General features: G+C 48.2%; 1 protein-coding gene and 1 long non-coding RNA gene across 6 annotated transcripts in view; one reads left to right on the forward strand and one right to left on the reverse strand.

Moving 5' to 3' along the window:
• CELF6 (CUGBP Elav-like family member 6) overlaps window positions 1-25806 on the reverse strand; it is a 29471-nt gene extending 3665 nt beyond the window's left edge. For 2 of the 5 annotated variants that reach the window (XR_006269929.1, XM_043471000.1), the window contains exons 1-9: window positions 25471-25806; window positions 21621-21703; window positions 11781-11829; window positions 1422-1550; window positions 1240-1319; window positions 936-1079; window positions 686-818; window positions 441-587; window positions 136-227 (exon numbers count right to left, since the gene is read on the reverse strand). Coding sequence is in view for 4 of the 5 variants with exons in the window: in XM_043471000.1 (XP_043326935.1) it covers window positions 136-227; window positions 441-587; window positions 686-818; window positions 936-1079; window positions 1240-1319; window positions 1422-1550; window positions 11781-11829; window positions 21621-21703; window positions 25471-25732 (1119 nt within the window). In the remaining variant the exon portion in view is untranslated. Of the gene's footprint in view, window positions 1-135; window positions 228-440; window positions 588-685; window positions 819-935; window positions 1080-1239; window positions 1320-1421; window positions 1551-11780; window positions 11830-13474; window positions 13522-21620; window positions 21704-25470 lie in introns of those variants that run through there. The other 3 variants (XM_043470999.1, XM_043471001.1, XM_043471002.1) reach the window with 3 other exon arrangements.
• Window positions 736-25886, forward strand: part of LOC122443127 — a 30180-nt gene continuing 5029 nt past the window's right edge. Inside the window, exons 1-3 of the long non-coding RNA XR_006269930.1 lie at window positions 736-1083; window positions 2358-2606; window positions 9897-9903. This is a non-coding gene — a long non-coding RNA (uncharacterized LOC122443127). The remainder of the gene's footprint in view (window positions 1084-2357; window positions 2607-9896; window positions 9904-25886) is intronic.

Here is a 25886-nt window from a genome sequence, read left to right on the forward strand (position 1 = left end):
CGGTCCACCCCTAGAAAGGTCGTTCTGGGTCCAAGGGTGAGGGAATGGAGGGTCGACTCCTCAGAACAGAGCCTAACCTCCCCCCCACCCCGCCCCCCCACAAATCTCCCCGTTACTTTCTGGGGCCCTTCAAACCTCCCAGGCCGCGTAGCGCCAAGTGAAACCTGCGTAGTGGTGCATCCCAGCGTAGGCCTGCTGCAGGGGGTCAGCCACGCCGGGACTCTGGGCTGGGAAGAGAGGGGCGCAAGGCCCAAAATGAAGGTGGGCTGACGGGCAGGGCCAGGTGAGAATGCAGGGAGTGTGGAGGGAGGCGATGAGAGGCAGAAGGAAGGAGGAGTCTCTTCTTAGGGAGGCCAGGCCTTGCCACCACCATCCCCCAGCCCCCACTCCCCGCTCCCCACTCCATTTGGGGGGAGATTTGGGCGGAGTGGGGGGCCCACCTGGGTAAGGAGAGAGCCCGTTATTGTAGAGACTGTCCGAGCCTGGTTGCCCGTTGGTCTGGGGAGTCAGGGGACCGAATCCATTGACGCCGATGGGAGCCGGGAGACCCGGAAGCGTGCCCGGGCCACCGCCAGGAGGGGAGTTGGCTGCAGGTGGCGAGGAGGTGGGAAAGTCAGGTCACCGCCCCACGCTCGCTCCGCCCTGGCCCCAGCCCCGCCCCGGCCCCGCCCCCTTTGCGCAGTACCTGCCGCGGGCAAGAGCGGCGCTGCTACCAGGCTGAAGGCCGCCACGTGCTGCATCTGGGCAGCCACTGCCGCCACTGGGCCGAGGCCCGGGCCCTGCGCCGCCGCCAGCAGGGCCGCCTGGTGCTGCAGGATCTTTGGGAGGGAAGAAGGGCAAGTGTGGAAGACCCAGTGGCGGGCAGCTGTTCGGGCTCCCTAGCCCCCGCCTGGCTCACTCGCTGCGCCGGGTGTACTCCAGGACCAGGCACCTACCGCGGTGGTATAGGCTCCGCAGGCCCCGAGCGGCAGCGGCGCCGGGTGGAAGGCACCCAGCTGGCCGGCCATTTGCTGCATCCGCCGCAGTGCGCGCTCGCGGTCCGTGTCTGCCAGCTTGACCACGAGGCTAGACGAGGCGCCCTGGGTAAGACAGAGGAGGCTGTAAGGACCGGCCTAACCCCCAGCTCCAGCTCTGGGCCCAGTGCCTTGCTCATCATTAGGCCGTTTCCCCGGGTTTGTGGGGAGAAGCAGCCAGTCCCCACCCCACTGGCCTCGCCCTGGCCCCAGCGCCCGCCCTCACCGCCATTGTCCGGCTGCCGTGCAGACTCTGGATGGCTGCCTGAGCTTCCCCTTGACTCCCGAACTTCACAAAGGCACAGCCTGGGGCAGGATAGAGGTGGCTCAGGTCACAGAGGCCAAAGGGTCCTGTGGTCCAGAGTGAGGCAGGGGTCATCAGGAAATCCAGGGGTCAGCTCAAGTCACCTTTACTAGTGCCATCAGGGCTCCGCAAGACGGTGCACTCCTCGATGTGGCCGAAGGGCTGGAATAGGCGTCTGACGTCCTCCTCACCCTGCTGCTTGCCCAGCATACCCACAAACAGCTTTCGGTCCTCTGGGGACAAATCCGGAAGTCACCTGGGAACCCTAAGTCCTCTTGGACTCTGCAGAGGAACAGAGGCGCCTAGGAAGGGAGCTAACCACGGCCTAGCTCTGGGAAGAAGAGGAGGAAATGAGAAGGCCCTACTCATTGGGCCCACAAGGTTGGGATTCTTTGAGGGGCAGGATGACCTTCAGATGGATCTGAAGGAAAGGAACTTGGGATTTCCATAAGGAAAACTCGAATCCTGGAAAAACTCCGACTCATGGCTGCTCTTGTGGGAAGTGAGTCAGTCCATAGTTCTTGGTTGGATAAAGTCCTACATGCATCATTTTATGTTTGCCCTTTATGCTCTTAGAGTTTGGGAAATGCTGTTTTGGACCATTTCAGCCCTATTAAAGGAGGGAGTCCCAGAGGAGTCCTAGTATTCATACTGGGTCTGGAGAAGATAAGTACACCCTAAGGAGAAGCCTGCTGGCAATGACTGGAATCAAGGAAAATTCTGGATCAAAAAACAAAACAAAAAAACAGCACAGAAACAGTTGTCTCATTGTACTGCTGCATCCCCAGACTCTTGAGCACTGGAGTGATGAACCCCCACCGCCAGCTCCAAACTCAACCTGGGTGCCCCTCCCAAAGGCCTAAAGAGGAAGGGAAGCTTGGGTTCCTAATCCTCCAACATTGGCATTTCCCCCACTACACTTCCTGAACCCATGACCCCTTTCCTTACCTCCCTTACTTCTCACTGAGCCCACGAGGCCCTCCCTGAGCCCTGCTGCCTCCTCCCTGACTTCCTGTTTTCCTGCCTTGATCTCTCCCCAGGTGTTCGTGCTGTGGGAGAACAATTTCTGCCTGCAGATCCAATAGCTACCTGAGAATCCTCCTCTGTGTCCCTGCTTCCTATGGGAGTGATAGAGATGCCAGGAGAGGGGCTGTAGGCTGGGTCTGTGCCCTTGAAGAAAGCTGCAGAACTGGAGCTGGCAGGACTCAGATGCACATCCAGCAAGAGCACCATCCAGGAGTCCAGCTCACAGGTCCTGCTGGCAAAGCCCCTCTCATTTTTGCACCAGGGTAAGTCTGAATTTGAGAGGGGGCTTCATCAGGGTGATACAAGTTGGAAGAGAAGGACTGGGTGGGAATATGGCTTCAGGCTCCACCTTTGAGATCCTGGAGCCCAAGAAAATCCATCCCAAACTCCTTTTCTCTCTGACCAGTTTGGCTAGGCTGTTGGGATCCTTGGATCCTGAGTGCAGAGGAAACAAGGCTGATGAAGGGTGTAGGCTGAAGCGTGGGGAATCTCCAACAAAGATATTATGTGTGTGTCCATATTCATCTGGATGGTGTGGGGTTCAGCCGAGGCGGCCCTGAATGCCATGGTATCTGTCATCTGCCTGTCAATGCTGTGTCTGTTTGAAAGGCAAGGGCTGCAGTTTATATGGGACACAACATGTTTCAGCAGAACCCTTCCCTCTGTCCAGAGGGTTACTGCCCAGAAATCCTGATGGGGAAGGGATAGATAATGTACTTGTGGCCAGAATTCAAGTGGAGGTACCAACCTTCTGTGGTAAGAATACAAACCAGTGGGTGTACTTCACTCCTGGGTGTGTTAGCCACAGAAGAGTGCCCTTGGAATGGATCACTGATTTCCTAACCTTTTTAAAAAGCTGTGAAATCCATCATTCTAACAAAAAGATCAGGATGAAGCTCAAAATACAAGAGAAAAGTAGAACTGTTTGGAGTAAAGCCAGAAAAAAGGGAGGAGGGCTGGAGTTTCTCTTGCGTCATTTTCCCTTGGTTATCCCTAGAAAGGGCTCCAAGGAAAGTCCTTTGTAAACCACTATCTTTTAAGACAGAACATACAATTCCACATGGTATATGAAGGGGGATCAGAGATCATTCTGTTCAGTAACCTGAGAAGACAGGAATGGTCTTTCTTGATTCTGTTGACTAATCTGATGGTGGTTTTGCCTTGACATTGGAAGACAGGCCCTATTTGGTCAAGGAATCAAACCCTCTGAGATTGTTATTGTTCTGAACTATGAAACTAAAGTATGCCCATGCATCTACAAGAGGCCCAGGAGGAGCTGGAGAAGATCCTGGGGTCTTCAGAGTCCCAGGGCTTCATAATGTCCTAACTTGCAGTGCAGTTGTGACATTGGGTAGCATCTGCAAGATGATGATAGCACCCAGGTAAGCTGTCATGCCTCATGAAACAGCATCCAGGTAGCCCTAGGTAGGAAGAAAGATGTCATGGCTGAGAAAGCGCCCCCAGGACAGAAAAGAGGTTTGTATGGACAGTGGTCCAATCCCATCTGCTCTTCCTCCTGTTGCTGTTTTCTGATGATGGTGGTCAGTTAGAACTCATGTCAAAGACCATGAAATTCTCTGACCCTTCTTTTCCAATGAGAGTATCCCAAATTAAAAATTTCCATTTCCATGACAGGGCACTGATCCTATGGTTCTGAGCTACTGGGCTGTACAGAATTTGAAATTGAAATGAGTTTGGGCCATGGGCTGGTCTCTGTGCTGCTCATTGCACAGGTATCACCTTAAATCCTAGTGTCCTCTTTGCCCCTTTATAGGAACCTTGATGGTGTTGAGAGGAGGATGATCTGGGTCACAGTGTGTGTTAGCATCAGATGATCTGGAAATGGTGGGGTAAGTTTCTTAAGAGATCTGTTCAAAGAGAATTACAGGCTGACCCCCTGAGAGTAGCCCCCAAATGCACATCCCTGAAGATTTGAGGGCTGAGGCATGCTCCCGGAGAGAAGGTGATGACAGGACTTAGCCCAGAAAATTCAGTACCCTCTAGGTTGAACTATACCAGTTTGGTAAAAAAGAGGATTCTATAAGAGGTAGGTAGGAAATGTCTGAATAAAAGCATTCCATGAGTGGTGGGCAGATCTGTAGAAAGATGGAAATATTGGACAGGGAGGCTTAACTTTCCTAGAGTGGACGGAATTAGAAGATAGCATCAGTGTGGAGTTGAGACATAGTTGGAAAGAGACACAGTTGAATAGTATAACTGCCTTTTCATGATGCAACCAATGTGTGCTCCTTGCTTTTCTATCAATGCTTTTTTGAATCAAACCAAGTTGTTCAGACCCTAGAGTTTCATCTCCATAAAGCTCCCTTGTGCAGCTGGTCATACAGTGATTCTAATGTAGCAAATGATGGGGTTGAAAGCCCAGAGTTAGAGTCAGTCCCTCTGTATTCTTCAGGGAGGATATCAAGACACTGCTCTAGAAAGAAGGCTCTGCCTCAAGTTGGCCCAAAGGAATTCTTGAGGTGCCCAAGTTTCTGGCTTCTAGGCCCCTCACAGCCAGCCACTCACTTCCATTTTGGTGAGATATCATGATTGTAGAAACAGTGCAGGGACAAAGTTTCAACATTGGGGTACCAACCACCAAATGCATCCTAAAATTACCAGTCCAACTTTCCATCCAACTACCAACTCAGGAGATCCTGCTGATGGCAGCCTTTGATGCCCTGATGTTCTTAGTAATGACTGCAGCATAATGACCTAGCCAAGGAAGACTAGGAAATGAGTGAAGGAAATATCCAGGGGAAACAGTCTTCTGATCAGATCTAATGAGTATCAGGGAGAGCATTAATTCCAAAAGAAAATTGTTAGAACTAAGAAACAAATTCAGCAAAGTTCCATTATAAAAAAATCAAAAAAATAATCAGGGCTTCCCTGGTGGCTCAGTGGTGAAGAATATGCATGCCAGTGCAGGAAACACAAGTTCTTCCCTTGTCCGGGAAGATCCCACATGCCACGGAGCAACTAAGCCCATGCGCCCCAACTGCTCCACAACTACTGAGCCTGTGTTGTAGAACCCAGGAGCTGCAACTACTGAGCCGATGTGCCGAAACTGCTGAAGCCCACACACCCTAGAGCCTGTGCTCTGCAACAAGCGAAGCCACTGCAGTGAGAAACCCACACACCACGACTAGAGGGTAGCCCCCGTTCACTGCAACTAGAGAATAGCCTGGGCAGCAGTGAAGACAGCCAAAAATAAATAAAATTTTTTTTACAATCACTTGTGCTTCTATACACTAGCAATGAGCAATCTGAAAACAAAATTAAGAAAACGATTCCACTTAGCATCAAAACAAATAAAATACTTAGGAATAAATTTAAACAAAGATGCCAAAGAACTCGTACCCTGAAAACTATAAAACACTGCTGAAGGAAATTGGGAAGGCACAAACTGAAGGAAATTGGAGGATATCTTTTGTTCGATAATTGATATTGTTAGATGTAAGTATTACCCAAAACAATCTGCAGATTTAGTGCAATCCCTATCAAAAATCCTATGGCATTTTTTTTAAGAAATGGAAAAATCGATCCTAAAATTTATATGGAATTTCAAAATACCATGAATAGCCAAATAATCTTGGGAGGAAAAAGAATGTTGGAAGTCTCAGAATACCTGATTTCAAAACTCATTACAAAACTACAGTAATCAAAGTATGGTACTGGCATAAAGAGAGACATTTAGACCAGTGGAGAGGAATAGAGAGGTCAGAAATAAGCCCTCACATATGTGGTCAAATGATTTTTGACTAGAGTTCCAGTCTTTTCAACAAATGGTGCTGAGAAAACTGGACATCTACATATAAAGGAATGAAGTTGGACCCTTATCTTGCACTGTATACAAAAATTAAATGAAAATGAATCAAAGAGATGAACATAAAGGCTAAAACAATAAAGCTCCTGGAAGAAACAGGGGGAAACCTTCATGACCTTGCATTTGGCAATGATTTCTTGAATATGACACCAAAAGCACAGGCAACAAAAGCAAGAATAGAAGTTTTGGACTATCTCAAATTTTAAACTACTCTGCATCAAAAGACACAGGGTGAAGAAGCAACCTACAGAATGGGAGAAAATATTTGCAAACCATATATCTGATAAGAGTTTAAGATCCAGAATTTACAAAGAGTTCCCATGATTCAATGATAACAAAATAATTCAATTTTAAAAAAATGAGCAAAAGATCTGAATAGACATTTCTTCAAAGAAGATATACAATGGCTAGCAAGTATGTGAAAAGATGCCCAACACCACTAACAGTTAGGAAAGTGCAAATCAAAACCACAATGAGGTATCAACTCACACCCATTAGGATAACTGTTATTTAAAAAAAGAAAGAAAAGGAAGAAGATACATGTTGGCAAGGATGTGGAGAAATTGGGACCTTCATGCACTATTGTTTACATATGTGCACTAATGTAAAATGGTACAGCCATTATGGAAAACAATGTGCCAATTCCTCAAAAAATTAAAAATAGAATTACCATACTACCTAGCAATACCAGTTCCAGGTATATGTCCAAAAAATTGAAAGCAGAGTCTCAAAGAGGTATTTATACACTCATGTTCACTGTAGTATTATCCACAATGGTCAAAAAGTAGAAGCAACTCAAATGTCTATCAGCCAATGAATGGATAAGCAAAATGTGGTGTATACACACAATGGAATATTATTCAGTTTTTTAAAGGAAAGGGATTCGGATACATGCTGCAACATGGATGAGAACTGAAGACTCTAGGTGATATAAGCCAGTCACAGAAAGACAAATACTGTATGATTTCACTTATGTGAGGTATCTAGATTAGTAAAACTCATAGAAACAGAAGGTAGAATGGTGGTTGCCAGGGGCTAGAGGGAGGGAGAAATGGAGCTTGATGTTTAATGGGAACAGAGTCTGAGTTTTATACAACGAAAAAGTTCTGGACTTTGCACAGCAATGTGAATGTTGCTAACAGTACTGAATTCTATTCTTAACAGTGGTAAAAAGAATAAAGATTATGTTATGTCTGTTTTACCCCCCACTTAAAAAAAATACAGTGAAGGAGGAGGCCTGAAAAATAGGGACTTAGGCCAAGAAAGAACAGAGACTCCACTGTTTCTTCATCCTGATTCAAGAGAGCCAGGAGGCAAGTAAGAAAGCCTGGGCTTTCAGGTTCCCTTAAGAGAGAAGGTCTCGGCCTCCGGAGATGAATTTTTCTCTTCCAGAGTAAATGAATAGTGTGGAACTTGGCTGAAGAATTTATGGGAACTGGCATACATTAAACTATGTATATTTGTATAAACATATACATAGGGCTGGCATACATTTAAAGGCTATTGTGGGATGTCCCTGGTGGCTCAGTGGTAAAGAATCTGCCTACCAATGCAGGAGACACAGGTTTCACCCCTGGTCAGGGAAGATTGCCACATGCTGCAGAGCAACTAAGCCCTCAACTACTGAGCCTGAGCCCTCTAGAGCCTGTGCTCCACAACAAGAGAAGGTACCGAAATGAGCACCCTGTGCACTAGAGAGTGGCCCTCACTTGCTGCAACTACAGAAAAGCAATGAAGACTCAGCACAACCAAAAATAAATTAATAAATACAAACAATTTTTAAAAGGCTGTGCCTTCCAGTGAAGGGGGATGTGGCTTCAATCCCTGGTCAGGGAAGTAAGGTCCCACATGCTGTGGGGTGTAGCCAAAAAAGTTTTTTAACATGCTGCTGTAGTATAGTCCATGAAGACTTAGATTACTCCAAGTGTCAGCAATGCTACCAGAAATGGCCATGGAAGAAGAGGACCCCAGAATTAAGTTCATGAGATGGGTCTGTGACCTCTAGAGCATGGTTATACAGAGTCTTATGATCATTCAGATTCATAAGGAGCTGTTTGGTCTCAGAACAAATGGGTAGTTTCAAGAACAATGATGTTGTAGGTAATGTTATAGTGGAAAGAAGACAGAACATCTCTGCATCTTTCTAAGCTATTATGAAAAAGGTTTTATAAATTTGCTTTAAACATTTTTTCAATGAAAACAATTCTACTTCTATTCAGGCTTTCCCCTACTGTGCTAACAATCTGATTTCTACAACATTGGCTGGAAGTGAAAATAAAACAGACCCACAATAGTAGTTATAAAAAATAAAGTAAAATGTAGGTTATTTCAAACACAATCCTCATGTCTATTGATTAAAAATAATAGTAATACTCCTCTGTTGCGTTGGTTTCAAAATTCAAGAGATAGAATGTGAAGTGATTATTTTTTTCAAAAAGCTCATGCATGTGGACATAGTAGAATACTCCCATACGGCAAAGGGAAAATGGAAGTCTTTGGGCCAAAGAAGCAAGCTTGATAGGTTTGGTTAGGCTGTCACAGTGCTGGTCCACTTTTAAAAATGGAATTAGCTGCCAACATTTAATATATTAAAGGGGAAATTTTTAATTAAATCATTACAATTTCAACCATTTAGGCTTACTTACCTGGCTCCTGTAGCATTTGCGTTAGCTAATAATCTCTTACAGAAAAAAATGACAAACTTTTGGAAGATTATACTTGCCTTGATACCCCTTAGATTATGTCTGTATTGATACCAGTATTTTTGTCAGTTGTAAAAGTCATTAATCTTCTGTATACAAAGGATTTAATTTCAGGAATAATTTAAAAATATGCAAGCTCACAGGCTTACCTGTATCAGGGCAGGCATGATCATTAACTCTGAAGGTTTATAGAATGTTTGGGATCACAGAGATAAGATTTTAATGGGACAAGCTGTCCTACATTGGTGTAAATGTTACGTTTCAAAATCAAATTCAATACCATTTTAAAAATTGCGTTTCTAAAACATTAATTTGTGCTAAAATTCAGCAGAGAGCTTCTGAAAAGATATACAATAGCATTGAAGAGAAGGAGCACATTTTGATTAGTATCTAATAGATCAGTTAGTAGTAAAATACTTCAGTTTCAGTTCAGTCACTTAATCGTGTCTGACTCTTTGCAGCCCCATGGACTGCTGCATGAGGCTTCCCTGTCCATCACCAGCTCCCAAAGCTTGCTCAAACCCATGTCCATCCAACCATCTCATCCTCTGTCAGCCCCTTCTCCTCCTGTCTTCAGTCTTTCCCAGCATCAGGGTCTTTTCCAATGAGTCAGGGTCTTTTCCAATTTTACTGGAAAAGTAAGATATTTATAAAGACCCAACTGTTCTGCAAGATTTAGTACATATGCCTCCTCTCTCCCAAATGTGTATCAGGGAACATTTGGTGACTTTGAGTGGGAGCAGGAAGGAATTGAGAGATCTGGTCATCCAAAACTGCAAGAAGGATTATCCAAAGGCATCAATGCTTTGGATAATATGCTCCTTAAAAGCCATCACTTGTCAAGAAATATCTGTTATACATGACTACTAAAGGGCTTCCCTGGTGGCTCAGATGGTAAAGAATCCTCCTGCAATGCAGGAGACCTGAGTTTGACCCCTGGGTGGGGATGATTCCCTGGAGAAGGGAATGGATACCCATGCCAGTATTCTTGCCTGGAGAATCCCCATGGACAGAGGAGCCTGAAGGGCTACAGTCCATGGGGTCACAAAGAATTGGACATGATTGAGTTGCTAAAACTTTCACTATTTTTCTTTTTAAAATTATGAATCCTACTGCCAGGCAGACCTCTTTTCAGCTAAATTTGCTTTTCCTGCTCTCTTGAGCTACTCAGAATCTGAACAGGTGTAGAGGTAAAATGCCATATGTACAGAATTTGTCAGTGATATTACACCCGAAAAACTTGTACAAAAACGGGGAGGAAAATGATAAAACTCACACTGATGCCACTGCTAGGGGCCCAGATGACCAAGACATCTGGACCAAGCTAAGCAGAAGCATTATTGGTGTGGAGGTCTCCTTTGGGCGGTGGCCCTCATCCTGGTCAGATGTGTTAGACTCCAAGCAACAAGTGTGGCCCCAGTGTCCTGGATTCAGTTCCCAAGCGAGACTCCAAGTTGCATCGTGTTCTTCTGAGCTCTGCACAGGTGCTTCCCTCTGCCTGACGTCCTTGCTCCCTTGCTCCTCCTTTTTCTATTTGGCTACTTCTTGTTCATCCTTGAGGTCTCAGCTTAAATACTGTTAGCTCTGGGAGCCCACCTTGACCTCCTAGACTAACTTAGGTGTCCCATGTTTGTGTCCCCACAACCCCCAGGACTTGAAAAGCACTGATCATACTGAATAATAGCTTCCTTTACTGTTTATATCCCCTTATAGCTCCAGAGGTCTGTGAGGCCAGGAGGTAGGTTTGCTTTGCATTCCTAATGTGGAGTAAGTTACTCAAAAGATATTGGTTGGATGGTTGAACAAACTACAGTCCAACCTGTCTGCTTCTTAGCTTACTCAAATACTCTCAGGTGGCCTGTCAGCTGTGGGACTGTCTAGTGTTTGTGAGCAGGGCTGAGAAGATGGCCAACATTGGCCATGATGCCTAACAGTTTCCCAAGAAGCAGAAATTCTTGGGACAAGTGAACCAGAGGTTTGGTATGCAGCCTGGAACTTCTCAAAAACCACTCTGGAAAGAATGAGATGGAAAAGGAGGATGTGTGTATGAAGGGGGAGGAAGGAAGCTTGGAAATAGCTTCTCAAGACAAAGTGGGATGGTAGTATCTTGACCAGAAGCAGAGAATCAGAGATCAGGAAATCAGAGACCAGAATCAGAGATCATAGAGAGTCAGCAGATGTCAGGGAGGGCTACAGGCAGATATTTTGGAATGATTAACACCCAAAGGCAAGAAAGACACCAAGAACTGACACCAGAAGCTAGTATTGCTTTTCCAGCTTAGAAGCTGGCCATAATGTGGCTGGTTGTCAAAAAGCACAGGCTCTCAAACCCTCTGTTCTTAAGGAGCTTTAGTTTTTTTCTGCATTATCAAGCAGTGCAGCTAAAAAAAATCACTTTTGAAGACTTTCCATGGTCCTCAACATAGAGTCAAATTTCTTAATATGGCCTGCAAAATCTGTCTTACCAGCCTCATCTTTTTCCTAAGGCAATGAAGGAATATGAGTGGCTCCAACCCAGAATGGACTGGGTTTTCTGTAGTCAGAAGAATCTGGAAAAGGAGAATAACTCTAGCCTGGTTCTTCAAACAAATCTGGAAGTTCCACCTGTTAAAACAGGAATGAACTTTCTCCAGGGGCAAGGTGGCAAGAACTCCCTTCCTGTATGTGCAGCCTCTATCTCCTGCCTCTTCTGGATCAGGGGATGCTGGGACCCCATCCTTCCTCAGTCTGATCTGGAATGGCTGAGTTGTTTCTGGGGCTCAGCAATCTGGTCCCTCCCTACTTGTTCCCCTTATCCAAGGTGGGGGCGGGGGCTCTAGTAATAAAACATGGCTAAGCCTGACTTCAGGAGTGGGCCCACCATCCCCAACATGAATGATACCCTGAGATTTGTCAGGCAGGCAAGTTACCTCCTCGGCCCTCACTGGCAGCCGGCTTCACTTGGATAGGACGATTCATCTGAAAGACATCGGACCAACACACCCCATCAGCATGACCGCCTGGCCCTGGGGCCCCGCTTCTCCACCCCTGGACTTCTCAGGATCTAAGCCCTCACCCCACCACTCTAAACCCCACCACTCTCACACAGGAATTATAGTTTTTCTCCAAGATTCCTCCCTTAAACACAGGACTTTAGAAGGTGCTGAAGCCTGAGGATTAGGCCATAGGAAGCTCAGGGCAAGTAGAGGAAGGAATGTGGAGGCTAAAGAGATTCTCCTGCCTTGGGCTCTGGGCACAGACCACGTGAGGCCTGTCCCTCTGGCTCCTGGACTTCCTCTGGGTGAGAAGAATTGGGTAGCAGGGTAGAACTGATGCTGCAGATTTGTGTTTTGTGTCTAAGACTGAGGATATAATTTCTATGTGTCATTTAAACAGTCTGGGAATCAAGATTTAGTGTTGTCTATCCCCAACCCTGCCGTTTAGTGGTTTGTATGACTTAGAGTAAGACATCCTCTCTCGGATTCAACTTGTCAAACGAGAAAAACCTCCCCCAAGCTTCTATGTCACTATAGTCTACACTCACCCTCCCAGTCCTCTCCCTGGGCACCCCCTACCCCTGAGGGTGCTGGAGTTCTCCAGGGTACCATCCTCGGCCCCTCTTACCCCACTCTTCCCTTTCATCCTGAAGAGTCTCATCCACACCCACAGCCTCTGCTCCTGTCCCCACAGGGATGACTCAGAGCTCTGCATCTCCAACCTGGACCTCCCACCTGAGCTTGAGCCCCTTGTGGCCAGCTGCTTGCTGGACACCCCGACTAGAAAGTCCACTGGTACCTTCCACTGAACACACCCAAACCAGAGCTCATCTTTTTGCCCAGACCTGATCCTTCCAGTCATCCAAGCTGTAAACCTGGAAAGCAGCTTGACTCCTTCCTCCCTCCCCTCCCCCACCAACCAATTTCACCTTCTAATTCAGGGGTTCCCTGATCAGGGTAGATATGAATCACCCGGGAACCATATCAGACTCTCAAGTTGGGGGAACTGTATCATTGGTAAATGCTCCCAGGTGATTTCGATATTCACCCCACCCACTCCCATCCCCCAACCACCCTGAGAGAATTCATGATTGAATCCCCATCTCACCTTCCTCTCATGGGTGTTGTGGGGATCACATGAGATAATGGGGACGCAAAAGGTCTTTGTAAACTGCCAGGAGCTGGGTGCGTAGGACGTGAGGAATTATTGTTGGGGGGCAGACAGCTGAGTGCTGGGAGGAATAAACCGCAGCCTTCCTGTTCGTGGAGGAAGGGGTACTGATGCCCATCTGGCCTGAGAAGGTGATGATCTGACCCCCTCCCCTCAGGAAATGCAATGCTTCTGCACCAATCAGGGGCCACCTCATCCTCTACCAGTATGCTTGTTGCCGAGACAACGGGCAGCTTCCTGTTACCATAGCCACAAGTGCTACCCAGTAACCATGGTAACGCCCTGGCAGTCACAGTTGAGCAATTTCCTTTGGATCAAATTTGGAGGAGGGGGAGTGGGGAGGGCTTTAAAAAAAAAAAAGGAAAACAAGCCAAGCCTGAACCAGCACAATCCCCCTCCCGCCCAGGACTCAGGTTCTTCTGCGCCCTGACACACCCACCCGCTGGTGGTGGAGCACCTGCAGTGGACCAGGTTGTGGGTGGGGGCCGAGACACCGACAGGACTCAGGCTGCAGTCTAGAGGGGATGACAGATCAATCCAAGCAGATCAGGGCGAGCTGGACAGGTCTGGACTGGCCTGGACCAGGGGCCGGGAGGACAGGACCCCTCCCTGGACATGGCCACCTGTGACTGTGGAGGAGAGACCAAGAGACAGAGCCATGGAGAGCAGAGACACAGGGAGAGATGAAGAGACACAGGAAGACAGAAATGATAAGAGAGTAAGACGCACCTGCAAAGGGTCGAGGAAAGAAATACTGGTGGAGATGAAAAGGAATTGAGGGAATAGGGGGTCAGGAAGGGAGCATAGGAGAGGGAGGGTGGAGTGTGGCAGAAGGGGAGAAGCCTGGAGTGGGGGGCAGTGAGGGTGAGCAAGACCATCATTATTTTATTAGTTCTTAAATAGATTCTAAGAATTTCTCTCTGGAGCCTAGAGTGATGAGCACATGTGGCAGCAGTTTCCATGGCAGCTGCCTCCCCGGCTGGGTTTCTGGGGAGATGGAGCTCACTGGGGCTCTGGAGGATGTCCCCTCCCCCCGCCCCCACTGCAGCACTCTTTGATGGAGAGTGGGCATTAGGTGGTACATAAACATCCCATGTGGACCTGGCAGAGTCCAGCTCTCAGAAGTTGGGCACCTAGACTTTCCACCACTCAGCCGTGTTGTCAGTATTCCTAGAACTCTGAAGAGCCCTGAGCTGGGCCCTTCAGGGGAGACAGCGATGACCCTGGGACCCTGTCCTTAAAGGGGAAAATAATGCCACCATTTCCCAAGAGCCCACTGTGTGCCAGGCCGTTCCTGGGGCACTTTATATACACTGTCTCTAAATTCCAAACACTCTACTAGAGAATGCCTTTGTTCCCATGTTACAGATGAGAAACTTGAGGCTGGGGGAAGCTAAATCACTTGTCTGAGATCACATGGCGGTTGAGCTGGGATTTGCCCCCAGGTCTGTCTGACACTGAAGTCCATGATTTTCCCTTGAGTTGCTCAACTCTGTTCTAAAGACATGAACACAAATGAGGCCCAGAGGGACCAGGACCAGGGGAAGAGTGCAAGGTGAAGTGCTGTGGGAGAGGCTGAGTCCAGCTGGAGAGGCTGGCTCAGGGATGGCTTTGTGGAGCAGGCAGGGTTTGAGCTGGGTCTTGCAGCACTGGGGTCACTGGGCCATCATGGGAGGGGCAGGGAGAGGCTGCACATTCCAGATGGCTGGGGCATGGAGACGGAGACGCAAGTCTGAAGGAGCAAGGGTTTTCAGGTGGGCGCCTGACATTGAGGGGGCTAGTGAGTGAAAGTTGCTCAGTCGTGTCCAACTCTTTGTGACCCCATGGACTATACAGTCCATGGAATTCTCCAGGCCAGAATACTGGAGCGGGTAGCCTTTCCCTTCTTCAGGGCATCTTCCCAACCCAGGGATTGAACCCAGGTCTCCCACGTTGCAGGCGGATTCTTTACCAGCTGAGCCACTAGGGGGCTAGAGTAGTACAAATTTCTCCCAGATAGATGTGGATTTAGATGCTGGTTTCATCAGTACAATTTACTTAAAGGTCTCTGAGCCTCAGTAGCCACATTAGTAAAAGGGGACTCATGAAGGGGTGTGGTGAAAGTGACAAAAGCTAGATCTTAGTAGATGCACCAGATGTAATATGTTTTTTGTTTGTTTTGTGTGTGTGTTTTAAATGGAAGGATATGAAATTGAAAAGTCAGAAGAAGCCAGATTGGGGCAGGTTGTGAAAACTATTATGAGGAAGTTTGTTGTATTTCAAGGGCAGCAGAGATCCAGGGAAGCAGGGGAAGAATCTGTCTTATGAAGGATCCCATGAGCTGCCATTATGCAGAGAAAGGATTGGAAAGGGAAAGATTAGAGGGAGGAAGATCAGTGATACAGGTAAGGGTTGAAGGTGACCTGGATCAGGGCAGAAGGAAATGGACAGATTCAAGAAATGTTGAGGAAGAATGAATTGGACTAAAGTTGTATTGGATATGGGGAATGAGGGAGAGGAGGAAATTCTGACTGACTTCGGTTTCTGGCTTAGGTGTTGGGGAAGTTGGTAGTTTGGCAGGTAGGAGGTGCAGGGGAGGAGCCCAAGATGGTGATGACTGAATTGGGAAAACAAATGCTTCCCTAGGCTCTGACCTTCAGTCTCCACTGGGAAGTGGTTGGGGAGGGCATCCGGGATTTGGGTATGTTGTCTGTGACTGAAGGAGATAGAGAGTTGCCCACATGAGTTACCTGGGCAACCCTACCCTGCCTTATTCCTTCCACAGCCAGGGGAGGGATGTGGGAGTGGGGTGAAGTACCCACGATTCCCCTTTGAAGAAAAGAAGGCATTGCTTCCTTGGCCAAGCACTTGTCATGGGAGCTCAGGGGAGCTCTTGCCCTTGGCTGAACACTTGTTCCCCTAAGTTTCCCAAATCCAGGCCTATGTCTGCTTCAGGACCTAGCCCTGGAGGGGAAGTCAAGGGAGAGTATGTCAGAAAAAGGAGAGAACAACCTACTCCAGGCCATGGAATGGAGAAGGTCAGCAGCAGCACAGACACATACTGGGTCCTGATCCTTCTGCCCCTGTGAGCAGCAAGGAAGGCCATACCTTACTCCTTCTCTCTGCTTGACTTGCCTACAGTTCCTGCCTTTGGGCTCCGCATTGCCTTCTTCAGACTCTTCTGTCCTGATGCTAACTGTTCCCTCCACTCGGCACTCATGATGCCCTCAGCCCCTTCCCCTCACTGTGGGAAGAATGTTTATTGGAACCTCCCCAAAGAAGGGCCTCCTGGTGGGTCTTAGAGAGGTGTCATGGGTGCAAGAGAGAGTTGAGCAGATAAAAAGGAAACCAACGCTGTCAGCACTTGATTCCACCTGACCCCCTTCCTCTAATTCAGTCCACTCCCGAGTCCCATTCATTCTAGGGTCTGTATGGTTTTTCTGAATAGATCACAAGTCCATCCTCTCCTCTCCACTCCAGCCTCACCCCCAGCTCCAGGCCAGTATCATATTCACCTGCACTCAAGCAACCGTGTCCCGAGGGTCACCTGCCTCCAGCAGTGCTTCCTCTCCACGCCAGCCTCACACCATAGCCAGAGTGATCTTTTAATACCAGCCCCTCACTCTTTCCTGCTCCAAATGCACCCACAGTTCCCCATTGTAAGCCTCCAATAAAGCCGAGTCCTAAGACTGGGAGCCCAAACCTGTTAGTCCTGCCTCCCCTGTGGGCCTGTACATGTGATCCTCTCCATTCAGTTGGAGCCTTAGCCATCTCCGCTGGACACCTTCCCTGCCAGTTCTCACACTGTCCCCAGGGTTCCAGAAGTGGCCTTTGTCTTTTAGGTTTCTAGGCCCTCAAACGTGATGATCATGATTCAGCTCAGATAGCGTCTCCTCCCTCTCCACTCCTGATGCCTCTTTTATGTGCCCAGAGGTAAACCCCACTGAGGTGCAGTGGGTCACTCCTTGAAGGCAAAGGCACCAGCTCACGCAATGAGCAGGTGCTAGCACATACAGTGCATCTGTGTGAGATGCAGACAGGCAAATTAGATACTGTGGACAGATTAGGAAGAATGTGCCCCTTCTTCTGGGCTGACACAGTCCTATGATCATGAGCATGGCTGGGTCAACAGAGCAAGGCTAGACTACAGCCCCTGTTCGCCTTTTTCACTCAAGCTCTTTTGTGCAGGACAAAACCTGCAAAAGCAATTGTACTCAGTGTTTGAAGGGGTGGTTGCCCAGGGAAGAGGAGATCATGAGCATGAAGAGAAACAAATGAGGGAGGGGGCACCTTCTGAATCCCGGAAGGCAGGGCTGAGGTCGGGCCTCACTTTCTCCAGGTGGATTCTGGAGCTTGAGGTGAGGCTGAAAGAAGCCGCTCCAGCTTCCTGGGGAAGAGGCTGCAAAAGCTGGGACAACCACTGAGGTCTGAAGGGAGTCCTGATTTGGGAGCCAAGCTTTAATAGGTGATAGAAATTAGCAGGGAGCGGGTAGAGAGGGGCCGGGGGAGGTACCAGTTGGGCAGACACCATGAGATTTCTCCTAGGGGTTCAGGCTTTCTCTTTGAGTTTGACCCAGCTTTTCCTAAGCCCACAGTGACAGCTCTGACTGTCTCCAGAAGTCCAGACTGAAGTCTTGTCTCTGCTTCTCCAGCAGGTGGCAGATGTGCCCAGGACCCTGAGCCTACACGGATCTGGGCACCTTCCCCCTCCATGCTGGTGGGCCCAAGGCCAGGTGACTAAAGCTGCTGCTGCCCCTGGCAGGCCCCGAGGAAAGATGGATGGCTCGGCCAATGCTGGGGCTGGCCAACAAGGCCATTGATTTTCATTTAGGAGAATAATTAAATATTAATTTTCACTTTGTTAAGCTGAGGAGGGTGAATCAAGCCAATCCTGGCAGTATCAGAGGAAGTCAGGCCATGTTGGAAGGCTGAGGATGAAAGGGTCAGAGGGGCCAGGTGTACCCAGTCATCATCTGCTCTAGAACCTTTGACCTCTGTCTGCCGCCAGCCTGGCTCAGGTAACAGTGCAGTGGCTAAGTGAATGAGTTCTGGAGCCTGACTGCCTAGGCTCAAAGCCCTGATCTTCCCATCAGTAACTACCTGACCTTGGGCAAGTCACTTATTTTTCATGACTCAATTTCCTCATCTATAAAATGTGAATGCCACTAACAATACCTTTTTCATAGAGGATTAAATGACTTTGAACGTGTCAAGTGCTAGGAACACTGTCGCTATCAATACATATTAATTATTATTTCTCTTTTCCTTCCCAGAAATTACCGTGGTAGTATAGCGCTTCACTGTCCTGATCTTAGGTGCCCTCAGCCTGATAGAGTCCACCAGGTACCCCTTCAATTGTGGAGCCCTGTGGCTGGTTGAGGAGGGGATTTTTTTCTTTATTATTTATTTATTTGGCTGCACCAGGTTTTAGCTGCAGCATGCGGGATCTTTAGTTGCAGCATACGGATTCTTAGTTGTTGCATTCAGAATCTAGTTTCCTGCATGCATGTGCATGCTAAGTTGCTTTAGTTGTATCCGACTCTTTGTGATCCTGTGGACCATAGCCCACCAGACTCCTCTGTCCATTCAATTCTCCAGGCAAGAATACTGGAGTGGGTTGCCAGGCCTTCCTCCAGGGGATCTTCCCAACCCAGGGATTGAACCAGAGTGTCTGACAGCTCCTGCATTGGCAGGTGGGTTCTTTACCACTCGTGCCACCTGGGAAGCCCAATAGTTCCCTCAACCAGGGATCAAACCCAGATGCCCTGCGTTTTTTTTCTTTTCTTTTTTTTTTTTGCTATACAATAGGTCCTTGCTGATTATCTGTTTTGAATATAGTAGTGTGTCCCCAACTATCCCTTTCCCCAGGCAACTTTTCTAAGTTCCCAAACTTTTCTAAGTTTGTGAGTCTCTTTCTATTTTGTAGGTTCATTTGTATCATTTCGTGTTAGATTCCACCATGTGTGGAATGTCATATGATATTTCTCCTTCTCTGTCTGACTTACTTCACTCACTGTATATGATAATCTCTAGGTCCTTCCATGTTGCTGCAAATGGCATTATTTCTTTCTTTTTCATGGCTGAGTAACATTCCACTGTACATATGTACCATATCTTCCTTATACGTTCCTCTGCTGGATCCCCTGCATTGGGAGCACAGAGCCTTAGCCACTGGACCACCAGGGAAGTCCCTGGGGGAGGATTTGTTCTCCCAGATTTCATCTTAAGTTTTTTCAGTGCCTTCCGTTAGCTTTCAGGATAAAGTGCAAACCCTTCACCCTGGGACTCAAAGTTTTCCCTTCAACCATTGCCCTCTGTGGATCTTCTCTCTGGTCTGGCCCGTGCTCATGTGGGGACCCTCCTCTACACTCCCAGCCCCATTTCACACCCATCTGTTCCTCTTGCCTCTGAACCTTTACCATGATGTTTCCCATATATGGAGTCTTATCACTTGTCTCACTGACTCTTAATTCTAGTGACAGAAGTCATTTATTTGCTCCCAAGAGTGGGTGCATAATGACGTCTACTATCACTCCTAGTAATGCTGCTGTTACTACTACTACCATCAGCTAACCTGTACTGAATACTTACTGTCTGCCAAGATTTGTGTTAAGCACTTTATATGACTTAGTTTATTTAATTATTATAACAGCCCTACATGCTCAATTTCACAGAGGAGGAAAGCCTAGGCTTAGAGCAGTAAAGAATTGCCCAAGGTCATAGAGTTAGTGAGTAGTAGGTCCTGGATTGACACCCAGGTCTGTCTGTCTCTAGAGCCTGCCTGCAGAGGATTGGTGAGAGTGATAAGTTGGTGTTGTGGTGGCGGTGGTGGACTTCAGTTGTCTGACTCTTTGCAACCCCATGGACTGTACCCTGCCAGGCTCCTCTGTCCATGGGATTCTCCAGGCAAGAATACTGGAGTGGGTTTCCATTTCCTTCTCCAGGGGATATTCTCTACCCAGGGACTGAACCTGGGTCTCCTGCATTGCAGGCTGGTTCTTTACCACTGAGTCATCCAGGAAGCCCATGTTGGTGTTACTTGACACTGAGCCTTCAAGAGCCAGGCTCAAGTTCCTTCGATTACAAGGATTGGTTCTAGGATCTGACACCCCATTAACAGCTTGATCATCTGTAAGTAAAGCTTGTCTTTTTTAAAAAATGTGATTTAATTTTAATTTTTATATTTTGATTGCACTATGTGGCTTGGAGGATTTTAGTTCCTCAACCAGGGCTTGAACCTGGGACCTCAAGCAGTGAGTGTGGAGTCCTAACCATTAGACCACCAGAGAATTCCCTGAAGTTTGTTTTATTGCTGGAGAGCTCTGATGATGAGAAATGAGTTCTTTATACTGAGCTGAAATTAATGTGGCGGTTCTTTATACCTCACTGATCCTGGTCCTGCCCTATGGGGACACCCACAGAAAACCAAATCCTTCTTCAGGATCTGAAAGCGGGTACCCACCCCAGCAGTAATATGTTTTGAGATCTTACTCTGTGCCAGGTACTTGCTAAGCCTCAGTTAACCCCCCCAGTAGTCCAGTGAGCTAAGTGTTAGTATTACTCACTCCCTATAGGTGAGGAATTGAAGTTCAAATGTCTAAGTAATGTATCTGAAGACACAGAAATGCTAAATGGCAGAGCTGGGATTCAACTCCAGTCTGTGAGACTCAAAAACTAGTATTCTTAATTATTATGTTATGATGTCTCCCTATTGTAGCTCCCCACTAAACCCTGTCCAGCCAAATATCCCTGATTCTTCAAATTATAATTCCATAATATATTTTATGTCCCTATACTATCCAAATCTCTTTCTGGTAGGCTCCTGACCCTCTTAATCCTGAGGCCTGGAATTGGATATATTCCCAGGTTTGGCCTGCCCAGGGCAGTGGAATAGCATTCTTGCTCTAGACATGTCACTCCTTGGACAAGAGAAAATGAAGCTGTGTAGCATGACTTGCTCTTGGTGACCCCTAGTTCACCAAGTGTTAGGAACACTAGTTCCTGACAATCACCACTTTCTTCCTCCAGCAGTAGGTCCTATTTTGTCTTCTGTCCAGTGATTGGCCATTAGCCAAGGCCATATCAAGTGCCACTGATGTACAGTGGCCTAGCTACCTGTAGAATGAGGTCTCTCTTAACCTTGAGCTAAGTGTTTGGGGGTGTGGAAGGAAAGCAATCTTGGTGAGTCAAGACACCCGAAAAAAACGCTACAGGAAGAGGATCATCAAGGACCCCAGAACTCGAAGAAACAGGATACCAGCCCAGCAGAGCTTCTCCCCTGTGTATCTGCAAAGATGCTCACACCAGTGACAAATGACACCTAACATCATGATTTTAGCCAACGTAGACAAATTCTAGCATAGCTCACAAGAGTAATGCCTTTCCTAAAAGATAGGAATAGTACACTTGGCCCAAGAGTCTCAAGCCCATTTCTTTGGACCGGAGGACTGAAATTAACAAATAACCTGTACCTGTTAAGGGTACAGGTAAGTCCTCTCCTAGAAAGATGACTCTTCTTCTAGTTCCTGATCCCAACCCAGCCACCACACGCTGCTTTGGCAAGCACATAGAGCGTGTTCCCAGCCGGAGGTGGTTCCCACCCGCCCCAGCCCTGGTGGACTTACCCCTGGCAGGGTCTTCTGCTCGTGCAGTGCACTCTGGGCCTTGAGAGCAGAGTCCCGGGCGCAGTAGGTGAGGAAGGCACAGCCTGGGGAGGAAGAGGCTGGCTCAGGGGGTTTCCTAAAACCCCCATATACTCTTCCTGGAAAGACCTATTACATTGACAAACTCAAGGCCATTCTCCTTTCAACAAGGGTACTGCTTCTGAGAAGCCTTCTCTGCCTCCCACCTTCTTTGAAGGGAGGGGCTTCATGTGCCCGTGTCGCAGACTCTGGCTCCCTCACTCGCTCCTGGCCTTTTGCCTAGGGAACATGTGCACCCACATCCAATCACATATTCATGCAATCCCACATATCCCCTCCCCACGCCAGCCATAAATCCTGTTGGGGTTAAACCTCCCTAAGCAGCTTTGCCTTCAGCTTTAACCCCAACCTCCCCCTTCCTTTTTGGATTCATACTCCTAAAGTTTCTAAGAATCAGCCTCAATTCCTTCCCCACTCAGTTTCAGATGGGAGGAGACAGAAGAGGAGAAAGAAGGTTGGAAGCCAAGCCCAGGACCCCACAACTCCTTCCTGATACCTCCTCCTAGTTTGAGTCTAAGGAGTGGATTGATTTGAGGCTTGGGAGATGGAACTGGTTTAAGGACATCCTATAGATAGGAGCTTCTAGGGACTTCCAATCCTATCCAAAGTACTTGATCCATCAACCCTCCAGGACTGCAGGGTAGGGCCTCTTAAGAGTTTTTATGCCCTAAATCTGACTTCTCTAAAAGAATGAGTAGTTAAAGGGGAGAGGAGTCTGAGTTGAACCAAAGGTTCAGTCCTACCCACTCTTTGTCCAGCCTCAGAACCTGTAGCCTGCTAGGAAGCATAGGGCCAAGACTTCTTCCGTTCCAAAAGTCATTGAGTATTCACTTACCCAGAAAAGATTTATTGAATACTTACTTCTTATAGTGGTATATTATGATGGCTTGAAGGTAAAGTGGTAACAAGACAGACACATTTCCTGCCCTCATGGGAATCATGTGAAGGATCATGAGGGAGATGTATCTAAGTCCACACAATTGAGGAATGAATGTCTCAAAGAACACACTGACCTCTCAATAATAAAGGGGGGTGGTTAATGAGGTGATGGAAAGGGTGGTGATTATTTCAAGCAGAGAGAATAGTACATATGAGGACTGAGTGAAGAATTCAGTGTGTTGGGGAAACAGATGGAAGGCCAGTATGGTTGAAGGTTGGTAACTGGGGGCAGATTGGCCAGAGAGGTATGCAGGGATCAGCTCATCTGTAACTTCAATTTGGATTTTGAATTTTGTCCTAAGAACAGTAGAGAGCCACTAAAGTGTTTTAAGCAGGGTTGTGAAATTAGGTCTGTGTTTTCAAGAAGAGCCTTCTGAGTAAAGGAAGGAGAAAGACTAAAGGAAGAGAAAGTGGATGTGAGAAACCATTAGGAGCTTGGTGCAGTTTTCCACTTAGACCTCAGCAGACTGCAAAGGCAAATGGGAACATTTTATCCATTGTCTTCTATGTGGCTGTCCTCTTAAGGTGGGCAGATATCTGCCATTCACTGGGTTAAAGAGACCTTAGAGAACTCCTGGAACAAACACTTATCATATCAATGGGAAAATTGATGCCCAGAAAGTATGCCAGTGGTAGGACAGGGTTTGGAATCTCCAACGCCTAGGCTGCGCTTGTTTTCAAAGCACTGTGGCTGCCCGCTTCAGTATTCAGCCATCTAAAAGAAAATGAGTCACTCTGGCTTTTGGACGTCACTGTTGCTGGGGAGAAGGTGGAGAATATGTTGATTGGGAGACCCCCCCTCCCCATTGACCTTGCAAAGTAACCTTGCCTTCAAGAGTTGTGGGTTGATTTGGGGAAAAAATCACCAAAACCTGATTCCGCTTACATCCCTGCTCCATCCTCCACCACCAAACCATATTAGCTGACGTCAGAACTGAGCAGGGCTGGGGCCCTGTCTGAAAGGCTCAAGGGCCTAGTTGCTGCCAAAAGGAGCCCTGTGTGGACAGGGAGTAGAAGAATAGAAGGATAAAAAGACAGAGAAGCATGGCCTGAGGGTCAGATGAATGGGGGTGGGGGGACAGGAAGAATTAGAACTAAGTGGAGAGAGAGAAAAGATTAGAGAACAGTTCAGAGACTCATGGTGTTTGAGTGAGAAGAGTGAGAATTAAAGATAATCTATACACTTCCTTTACTACACAGATTGCTCAGAAAGACCAGCTTGTACTTACATACTGAAATAAATGTCTAAAAAATAAGACCATAAGTTGCTATGGGTGGACGGGCAGTTGGGCAACTGGACTGCATTAGAAGGGATCTGGGTGGTATGGTCTTGTGGTTTCATGCCCCTTTAAAAATAACCCCACTCCAAAGGGTTTAAGATGCACTGCTACATAGCTGTTCCCTGATCCTCTATGGGCATTTTCCTGAAACTCCTACATTTGTGTGCCTAGGAACTCCCCAAAGCCTCTGAGTTGAAAAGGAGGCAGCCTGATTCCAGCTCTCAGCCCTTAGGAAAATACATTTAGCTGTTACCCAGGGCCCACAACTTCTCTCCTGGAAAGATCATGGAGGATAGTTGGAGACCCTCTCCTACTCCACAAAACCTGAAACTACAGCATGGTGAAGGTGGGGAGAGAAAAAAGTGATTCTTTTCAAATAATTTCCTTCCCGTGCCCATGTATGCCATGTGACTCTGGCCATCTTACTCCAGCCCAGCCTAGACAGACTTTTCTGCATGTAAACAAGCCTCCTCCCTTTCCCTACAGGAAGAAAAAGGTGTGGCAGGACAGGACCATGGTGCCTGTCTCTTGAACAGGGTATGGGAGAAGACCACTTTCTGCCTCTTCAACTTGACCCACCCTTGAGGCTCTGGTCCACAGGTTCTGGTCTAGGACCAGCTTGTGAGGAAGGGAAAGCCATAAAGAGGATTGGGAGGCCATAAAGAGGATTGGGAAGGCACAAATATGTGGCACGGGAGTGAGGAGATTAGAGGGTAAAACAAGTGTGGGTTCAGCTGAGAGGACACCTGAGATGTGGGGGATGAGGGAGCACAGATGGCTGGAGTTCCTGCTGAGGCCAGAGTCCTGGACTCAGATCAGAAGAAGATAGTGTTGGGGTTCTGGATGGGAATGGAGAGACTGGGGCTATTCCTAAGCAAGAAGGTGGAATTTGGTGGAAAGCCTCCTGGGAAGGGAATTGGATTTTGTGATTTAGACAGGCCTGCATTCTGAAGAAGGCAAGAGTTTGAGTCTGTGGGATTTTAGGTTGGCAATCTGAATCAAAAAAAGGCTCCAGATGTTGCCAGGTCTTGAAGGCAAGAATGAGGGGTGCAACTCCAAAATGCGTGTGAACGTGGTTAGCCCTGAATGGGCTGGCACCAGATGTGGGGGGGTGGTGGTGATTCAGGAATGATTGGGTCCGGGGTTTGGGAGACTGAGGGTGTCAGAGACTTAGAAGGTGGACTAAGTTCCCAAATTCCTGGATTTGGGCTGTCTGATGGGAAAGATGGAGGGAAGTCCAGCTGAAAGGCGGAGACTGTTAGGGTGTGAGAGCCAAGGGGTAGGGAATTGGAGGTTAGAATAGAGAACACGTCAGGGGACCAGAGTGATGATCAGAAGGAGGGTGTCAGAAAATTCTGGGTTGAGGGTTCTGTGATCTGGGAGAAAGACTGGGCTGAAGTCGGCTGGTATTGGACTGGTGTTGGACAGGCTCTAGGCAGGGCTTGGGTTGGGGCTGCAGTTGAGGCTGGGATTTGGGCTGGGCCTCACTCTAATCGGATTGGGGCTGGGCTGGGCAGGGCTGGGCAGGGCTGGGCTGGGCTGACCCCGCGCACCTTTGTGGAGGCCGGTGAGCCGGTCCTTCAGCACCGTCAGCTCGTAGATGCGGCCGAACTCCTCGAACAGCGGCTTGAGGTCCTGCTCGTCCAAGCCCCGCGGGATCTGCCCCACGAAAAGCTTGATGGCGTCGTGGTCCTTCATGGGCACGGCAGGACCCGGGTTTAGCCCGCTCATGCCGATGCCGCTGTCCGCGGTGCTGAAACCCAGGCGCGGGCCGGGGCCGGCGGGCGGCGCAGACCCTCCGGGCGCCGCGGCCATATCCCCGCCCGGTCCGCCCTCCCGCCGGTCCCGCCTGTCCCGCCGTCCCCTCCCTGGACCGGTGGAGAGGGCCGGGGGGGAGGGGGCGGGACCCAGGCGGCGAGGGCAGGGGGGGGAGGCTGCACAGGGGGCGGGGTCCGGGTGGAGGGGCGTA

This window comes from Cervus canadensis, chromosome 6, assembly GCF_019320065.1.
Source record: "Cervus canadensis isolate Bull #8, Minnesota chromosome 6, ASM1932006v1, whole genome shotgun sequence".
Lineage (NCBI taxonomy): Eukaryota > Metazoa > Chordata > Mammalia > Artiodactyla > Cervidae > Cervus > Cervus canadensis.